The sequence below is a fragment of the Ceratosolen solmsi genome, unplaced genomic scaffold (genome assembly GCF_000503995.2).
Source record: "Ceratosolen solmsi marchali unplaced genomic scaffold, CerSol_1.0 scaffold1, whole genome shotgun sequence".
Lineage (NCBI taxonomy): Eukaryota > Metazoa > Arthropoda > Insecta > Hymenoptera > Agaonidae > Ceratosolen > Ceratosolen solmsi.
Genome location: NW_011948415.1, coordinates 1,301,136 through 1,310,310, shown reverse-complemented (window position 1 = coordinate 1,310,310; position 9,175 = coordinate 1,301,136). Strand labels below are relative to the sequence as shown.

At 40.8% G+C, this 9,175-nt stretch overlaps 2 protein-coding genes across 2 annotated transcripts; both read right to left on the bottom strand.

Moving 5' to 3' along the window:
- Nucleotides 1-3,868: 3,868 nt before the first annotated feature.
- Su(H) (recombining binding protein suppressor of hairless) lies at nucleotides 3,869-5,686 on the bottom strand. The gene has a single exon (XM_011507558.1). The coding sequence runs from the start codon at nucleotides 5,574-5,576 to the stop codon at nucleotides 4,023-4,025; it is 1,554 nt and encodes a 517-aa protein (XP_011505860.1). The 5' UTR covers nucleotides 5,577-5,686; the 3' UTR covers nucleotides 3,869-4,022.
- Nucleotides 5,687-8,206: 2,520 nt separating this feature from the next.
- On the bottom strand, nucleotides 8,207-8,824 carry LOC105368537 (GATA-binding factor A-like; the record flags this gene model as incomplete). The annotated part of the gene is made up of 1 exon (XM_011507559.1): nucleotides 8,207-8,824. A coding segment is annotated over one exon (462 nt), but the record flags the coding sequence as incomplete, so codon positions are not given.
- Between the last annotated feature and the right edge of the window lie 351 nt (nucleotides 8,825-9,175).

Below are 9,175 nucleotides of genomic sequence, written 5' to 3'. Positions count from 1 at the left end.
ATTAATTTATAAATATATTAGATTTGATTTTAAATGAATTATTATTAATTATGAAAGCGTGTTTTTTACCCCTTATTTCATATTTATCGGCTAATTAATTATTTTAATATTCAATTAATGAAATAAAAATTATCGTTCACGGTTAATTGTTAATGTGTAAATAAATTGGGAAACAAGTTTTATTACATAAATTAAAGTTTTATCGAATTTCATGCAAAATAAGCATTGTATGCATACCAATATGCATTGTACATAAAGAATTAATAACTTATAATAGCGTAAGCTATACAATAATAAAATCAACAATAAGAATAAACGATCAAATATAAATATCTTTAATGAAATGTATGAAAATCAAATTTTCAACAAAATATATATTAAAAAAAAGTAAAATAAAAATTATATGTATTATAATTTATATTGAGCTTAAGTTGTATAGTTAACAAAATCATTTAAGTAAATGAGGCAATTTTAGATAAACTTTATTGAATGTTACGAGCGCATTTAAAAATACGCATATAATTAGCATTAGAAAGAAAATATTGCTGGAAAACCAAAATTAATTATAATAATTTTACCGCGAACCTTTCGTTTATTGTCCAAACTTTTTCCAACTGAATGAATTAAAAGTATTATTTTTGTTACTTTTCAACGTTATTTGTTATTATTTAAATTAATCACCACACAACACATTCGGCAAACTATACATTTATTAAGTTATAAATTTATTTAGTACGTTGACGGGCGTAAGAAAATGTATTATGAGAATTCTGAAACGACTGAATGTCTGACGTATCATTTTAATATTCTTGAATAAGCGTGTGGACCGAAAACGTAGCAATTATTTTAATAATAAATATGGCGTGTTTACTTAAAATATGCTACACGTCCTACTACTTATTAGAGCATCAAGTCCATCCTAATAAGCAGAATGTAGAAGGAATATAATTATATTGCTATTAATTGAGAATTACATATTGTTGGTGAATAATAAAGGTAACCCCGTTTGTCATCCACCATGCAGGTACAATTCCAATGTTAATTGTGGGTAAATTCCCATGGTATACCTGCCGACATTCCTGGGTAACAATAGATGTCTTGAAGGAAGGCATTCTCAAGTTGATGCTATCTCATTTCCCTTACGAGATTACTCCCTCTGAACTTTTTTCAACAAGTCGCAGAAGATTCTATTTAGCTTACTTGTAATTAAGTTAAGGAGACGCATAAATTACAAATTCTTTAGTGATCAAGATCGTATTTTCATAACAAAATTCAGATACACCTGGTTTATTTTTCCCATTTTACACTAATGTCTATTACATGTGCTATAATGTACAACTTAAAATAATATATTCAGACTATTGCAATAACTTTATTGTCGTAAATTTCTTTACGCACTTCATCTCTATAATTATTCTTTCTAAATGTTGACTCATGAATTCACTGTTATAAAAAAAAAAAAAAAAAAAAAAAAAAAAAAAAAAAAACTGCACTAAGCCGATATACTTTATTCACTAATGCCAATGTATTATGATGAGTCCTTACTTCTCCAATATTATTACGTGTCATTTGTTTCAATCAAGTTAATTATCTATCGGATCATTATTTGGTTATTGTTTAAATAGTTATTTGATAATAACATACTTTTTAGTAATGTAGCAAGGAAAATCGGGAGCTTTTAAAAACGTTTCAATTTCTTTCTCTTATATTTTGTTTAGGATTTATTTTATGAGATTACGATTTTTTTTTTTTTTTTTTTTTTTTTTTTTTTTTTTATTAATTTATAAAATATATTTTGGAATATATATATATATATATATATTTTTTTTTTTAAATAAAATCTTAACTTGTGTATAAGATTTGTAAATAACTTATTCTTTTTTTTAAATTATGAAATTGCTAGGCATTTCATTAGAAGTCAGGGAAAAAAAAAATAAAAATAAAAAAAAAAGACAAAAAAATCTGAAGCAAGTTGATATAAAGAAATTTGGCAATTATTTTCACTTTAAAATCATCTACTAAACGTATACACGAGTATAATTAGTACATAGTACAAAAAATTATTATAGTTTCTTTTTTACACGAACACTGAAATTATTTCGAATTAAAAAAATTTATTTTTCTCTACGCTATTTATAATATCTTAATCAATTTGCATATATTGAAATTGACAAATCTTATTCAACTTTGAACCCTTTGCCATCGTTACGTAATTTTTATGATAATTACGAAAACATTAGACTTCATTAAATTCGATTCGTATAAAAATTCTCTACTTTTAAAAATTCCAGCGGTTTCTTATTCACAGTAGTAACTATAATGGTGCGCAGCTCACAAATTTACATACGTTTATGTACAATTAAAGACAGAAGAGAAAAAAAAATTCTTTTACAGTCATGCAGTAGTTCCTTCTTTTAGAATAAACTATCTCGTATCTAGTTATATTGACTTCAATATACGATCAGCTTCACATTGACTCTTGAAGATTGACATTCGGTTTTATACTTACGTAAAGTCTCTTTCTATTATAAATACAATATAGAATTGAATCTTTATATTTTCGTTTGATTTTCAACATCATTACATCTGTCTATTAAAAATATTTCTTCTAACACTTCTGATCTTTTAAGGTAGTGATAATTCGGTTGTTATTGTTACTATTCAACTGTAGATTAAAATCATATAGAAAATCTACTTTATATATATATATATATATATTGTAGATTGCGTTAATATATTTATATTTGTAGGCATGTAAAGCAGCTAAAATGAATGACAGCTGAGCAAAAATCTTTATACAATACAATTTTTCTTTGTCATTTGCACCTATTATTATCTGTTTCCTATATCGACTATTTCCCGGATGTCTATAAAAATGAAAAATCGACAGTCGTTTATTAGTCATCTCACAGAGAAAATATATATATATATATATATATATATATATATATATATATAATATAGACACACACACGCACGCGCGCGCACACACATACCTTACAATCGTGTCGTGATAAATTATTACTCGATAAAATTTTTGTATTAACAACTTATGAATTAAGTCATCTACATATTTATTATACATAGATAATGCATTGCATTGTCCACATCACACGGGAGTTTATCTCTATTTTTTTTTTCCTTTTTCAAACATTTTGTATATGCATATGCGCATGCACGCGTATGTAAAATGTATACATTGCCAATGTATACGTGTGTGTACACACGCGTGCGCGCATGTTCTATTGCCACGATTGAAATCGGCCGTGGGATTCGTCTGCAACAGAACGGCTTCACCAGGTATGAAGTCAACAACATTTGAACATGCACAACTTTTCATAATTGGGAGACACAAGCGCTTTACTTGGAAAATGCTGATCATTAGAAAAATAATATTTTATTAATATTTAGTACAAATGAAAGCTTTGATGGTCGTCTAATAGATAAGAAGTTAGTCATTTTGCCGATCACTCAAGTATTCAAAGCTCAGAAGGTAAGCCCTCGGCTTATTTTCTACAATGAAGTTTTTGAATTGCATACGTAAGACGTTAAATTTTTAACTATCACACCTTGCTTCTGATAAAAGTCTCGCGAACAAAGTGCCAGTCATTTATAAAATGCAAGCAACAGATTCGCTTCAATTTTTTCCTTCATTAATCAATGATATAATTTATATAAAAATATGAGCACCGAGTATTATGCAGATGAAATATACGTCATCAAATGCAATCGAATCTCTGCTTAGAGAGTAAAGGAACCCCTGTTGTCCGCGAAGGCGAGCGATAATCATCGTGTCAAAGTATCGGCGACATGTGGGGCGGCTCCTTCATCGGATAGGCCTCGTTGATCAGGCAAGGGGGGGCGCCGCCGCCGCCGCCGCCACCGCCACCGTTGTCACCACCGTCCGTGGTCGCATCCACGTCCATCTCCAAGACCATCGCCGGCTCATCAAAGACCATAGCGTCCTGTTCGTCCGAGAGGACGTCCTCGTTACGGTTAAGACCCCAGTCGTCCGGGCTGTATCAGAGACCTGGCTGGGGAGGCTGATGATGGTTCCAGGGTACATCGGCGATGGCCGGCTGCATGGCCGCCTGGCCGTGGCCCATCGTCCTCGGTGTCCTCATGATCTCATTGGCCGGCAAGCAATGCTGTCTCGGGCCTGGCTCCGGTGTGTAGGTGAAGGTCAGCCCCGTCGCGTAGATGATGCCGTCGTTACGGACGAGGGATACCGGGACCTGGGTCGGCTGGTGTATCCAGAGCCACTCGCCCCGGAACTGCGAAATGTCCGGGACAACGCAGAGCATGCTCTCCTGGCACCTGTACATGGTCTCGGCCTCGACATCGCCGAACCACACCTGGAGATTCGGCGTGAAGTTGTCGCCGGTGAGCTCGAGCATCGCCACGTCGCCGCCGCCGTTGAGATTGAGACTGTGGACCAGGGGCACCGGGGTGACCGGCGAGCGTACCGGGCCCATGCCCTCGTAAAACGTATACTCGGCCCGGTCGGTGCTAATTATCGTCCAGCATGCCCCGTCGTTGATCATCTCTTTGTTGGCCTCCTTGGGGCAGGGCGTCGCCTGGAACTGAATAATTCGCTCCTGCGACAGGCAGAGATACATGTGGTCGGTGTCCTTCATATAGAAGGCGCACTTGTGCAGCTGTGACACGGGATCGTCGGCCTCGAGGCTCGCCATCTGCTTGTCGACCTTGCGTATGACCAGCCGTGGCAGCGCCATCCCCGTCTCGGAGCAGACGAGCTTCACGGTGCTACCGTAATGGACGTAGCCGTCGCGCACTTGAAACTCCTCGGACTCGCTCTCGTTGTCGTCGAGGAGGTGGATCGTAAAGGCGCCCCACTGCGTCGAGCTCGCGTGGAAGTTGTTGTTGTCGACGTGGAGGTAGCGAGTGCTGACCGTCTGGGAGCGCAGTCGGTTGAAGAGGGCGACCCGGGTGCCGCTCGCGATGCAGAGGTCCGCGTTCTTCAAGCTCTGCTTCTTCTTCGAGGGCTTCGATATGACCTTGATGCGCTTGCTGTGAAACACGCCGATGTCGTGGCCGTTGCCGTAGAACATCTTAACCGAGAGCATGAAGTGCTTGCGCTTGTCCGAGTCGGATATGTAGAGGGTCTTGGCGGCGCAGTACTGCTTGCCGTTGTTGAGGTCGAGCTGCTGCATGTCCTGGTCCGAGTTGCCGATGCCGATGAACGCGCAGAGCTGCGTCGACTGCTCGGACTCGCCGTCCCTGCGCATCTGCTCCTGCCTCATGGACCAGGCGTTGCCCTTGAGGTAGATGCACGGCGGTGGGCAGAAGAAGCGCTTCTCGTTGCCGTAGGACTTTTGGGCGACCTTCGCGTGGAGGATGACGACGACCATGTCGGCCTTGCCCTGGGTGCGCTTGTGCTCCGAGAGATAGTGTTTCATGGCCTCGCGGCTCAGCCGTTGTTCCTGTGACTGTTGCTGATGTTCGGGCCGATAGACGCTACCGAAACGCGGATAAGCCGACATAACGGCCGTCGGGGACGGAGGCGACTGCAGCCCGTGCGCCATAGTCGGTAAGCCGTACTGGCTGTGTGGCATTATTGCTGGCTTGTCTTTTCCCAGGAGGGACGAGTCTTGCTGGACATCTAAACCTTTGCTCCTTCCGTTTCACAGGGTTTGCTCATCGTGGCGCATCCCTCCTCAATTTCTTATCTATAAAGCAAACGAGAGACTCTTTAATGGTCCGACCGATCCTCTCTCCCCCTCCCAACCCCTCCTCACCACAGCCCTCAACGCCTAATGTTAACGCGAAAAAATCGCTTTCGCACTAACTTTGTCAATTGTCCTTGAGCTTAGCTCAATTGTCGATGATTTTTCGATTAAATCAAGCGACGGACGATGAGAGTGGCATTTCCTTTCGTTTGCTTCATTAAGTTCTGACTTGCTGACATGATAAAATCAGCATGCGCTAATGGAAAAATGTAGCGTAAAATATTTGAAGAGATCTGTACGAACCGTAAAACTTTTGTGCATATTGTGACGTGCATTACCAACAAGTTACGTCGTCAGATTTATTACTCGAGGAGCTCTATTCGGTATGAGATTGGCCAAGATCGGAAAGAATCTGTCTATTATTGTCATTCGAGCAATGGAGCGCTGAAGTATATGATGTTTATGGCAAAGCGAATAATAAACTCAACATCATTGATTGATTAGCAAAACAAATTTGCAAGAGATGCAATAATGTTTCTACATAAGAAGTTGTTAAAGTGAATTTAAACAAGAAATGAAGCATAAATTGAAATTTGAAATTTAATTAAAGAGATTATTTCATCGAGTGGCTTAAATTAGTAGGTAATTTACATCAAAGAACGTTCCAATTTCAATTAATACGTTACGTTGCGATAAATTTCACAAATATTATATTAATGTTGATCCTTAGCCAAAGCATTGTGAGGCCATATTATGTTATTTTATTACAATTGCTTTTAAGCATCAAAATTAATGACACCTGTGATTATAATACGATGAAATAACACTTTGATAAAATAGAGACTCGTATATTATTAAATAAGATAAGTATCAATGATTGTATAATGTCACAAAATAAATATTAAATTCAAAGCAATTTGTCGAATTGTTTACACTTTTCTTTATTGAATTAAAATTAATCTAGAATTATTCTATTACTTATTCAAAATTTTTCTGTAAAAAAATGTTTATTATAGAGCTCTAATAATGGAGAAAACTCCTTTGAATTGCGTGAGAAAAGTTTTTATTATCAGTTGCAGATAATTAGCCAAAGATATCTTGCTTCGAGCCACTGGCTGAGAATTGCTGTTCTTCGTACAGGAAAAAGGAAACGCATACAAGTCGTGGGAATAAAGCCATGCTCGTTCTTTTTGCATGAAATTAAATTACAACCGCTTTCTAAATATGTATAAATACTTTTATATCTACTATACAACGCTTATTATAAAAAAAATATCATTTAGAGCTCGTTCATATTGGATAAGGCAACGCGAGAGAAGAGTGAAAAAAGTTTATACCACAAAGAGACGTATGCGCTTGTCTTGTGTACAATGTTTTATGAGACAACTGAATTATGCTTTTAGATTAAAGAATAACTTTGCATTCTTATAGACAGGTCGACGACAATATTTGGTTTCAGTCAGATTACAACATTTTCAGCGTTTAAAATATTCCAATTAGAGGAGTCATTGCCATCGACCATCGACCTAGTCGATAATTATTTATCACTACGAGTAGGTAAATGATGGGCCACGGCACAGATTGCCTACAGTGAGGCACAGACGTAGAGCAAAGTCAATTCTAATAGCACACGAGACTCTTGCCAGTCCCCGTAATGAAAGCGATGATGGAAATAAAGTTGAAAACCAACGACGGCAGGCAATGCTCGTTGACAAAATAGTCCAATCAGCCAGTGATTGGCACGACGCATTCTCTATCAGTTGGGTCAAATTTTGTAATACCACCGCCTCGTTACCTTCCGCCGTTCATACATGATGTAAAAAAGAAACAAATGAAACAAACAACAAACGTAAGTAAGCAAATAAGGCTGCGAGAATGAATAAATAATAGGGCTAGTGATATTAATGAAAATTGACAATTACATTTACCTCCGGCAACAACAAATTTTAAAGCGATCAGGCTCGTAGTAACAGAATTATTGTGGACGAATTCATCTCTACACCCGTAAACAACAGGCATATCACAGACGTGTAAGATGTAGAGGTTAAGCGTGCTGGCATTGGCGTACATTAACAATTTCTCCCTACAACACATCCCGCGACAACACAACAGCACGTCTCTCCTTTAGGCAAGGACAAGACAGAAGGGGAGACGATGAGGAGGACGAGGAGGAGGAGGAGCAGGAAAAGGTAGAGGAGAAGGTGGAGGAGGAGAAGGAGGAAAAAAAAACCGGCATCTCCATCGTAAGGTCTGATTCAGAAAAGAGCAACGAAAACGAGAAAAGCGCAGTCAGCCAACCAGCCTCCGCCTCTTCTGTCGAACGAAGCTCGGCCAAATAAAAAGAACAATAATAAGCAAAGCAATAAGACAAGACAGATAGAGAGAGAGAGAGAGAGAGAGAGAGAGAGAGAGAGAGAGAGAGACAGACAGACAGATAGAGAGTGATGGGTGGAGCGGGGCGGGGGAAGTGGGAAAGAGGGCTGGGAGGATACGATACTGGCACGCGGTGACTTACCTCTCTTCTTCAGCAGCAGCGACAGCACTCCTCGTGGTGGCGACCCTCGTCCGCGCATATCCTCGTGTTCGCGTCTGCTAGTGGCCGGAGCCGCTCGAACGTTAGCCCCATTATACAGGCCGCATGACGTTGCGGCGCTCCTCTTCCCGTCGGACTGCTATGTTCCTGGCGGGACGGTCGAGCACCTCCGGCCGCCCTTGCCGAACGCGCATAACACCGCCGCGGCGGGGCCGTGACTGCGGGGGATGGCGGGAGGGACGCGCGCGGGGGACGTCGACGGGAAGGCCGCCTGGAGGCGCGCGTGATAGGCGGGGGCAGGCCGCTCGTCCTCCGATTTCTCAAGCACGCGCTCGCACCACGAGCCGATCCATTCAAAAAACACCTGTTCACTTTCCTCCCGATTTCCCGAGCAGTCTCGCCAACTTTCTCCCCGAGGGCGGCGGCCGGGCGCAGGCGCGCGCACCAGCGCGGCACCGTGACGGAACCGCGCGAAATTCGAATCGTCGCAAGTCTTCCTCGGGCTGAATGGAGTCTGTTGCTGCTGTTGTTGCTGCTGTTGTTGCTGCTGCTGCTGCTGCTGCTGCTGCTGCTGCTGCTGTCGACGCTTCCTCCTCCTCCTCCTCCTCCTCCTCCTCCTCCTCCTCTTCTCGTTCTCGTTACCACCACCTCCTCCTCCGCCTTCTCCTCGTCCTCCTCGTCGTCGTCCTCCTTCTCCTCCTCCTCCTCGTTATCCTCCTCCTCCTCTTCCTCCTCCTCGGCCTCCTCCTCGGCCTTCTCCTTCACCGCCTCTTCCTCTTATTCCTTTTACTCCTCTTTGCCCGCCAATTCCCGCTTCTTCTGGTCGCCCGGTACTCGAATTAAGCCGAAAAGAGGACCCGGGGCCTGTCGCGTTCCTAGGACCGATCGGCTGCGATCAACGCGACTAATAGTTCAAGCTACCCGTGAATGCCTATTATCACCTCCCGCACCT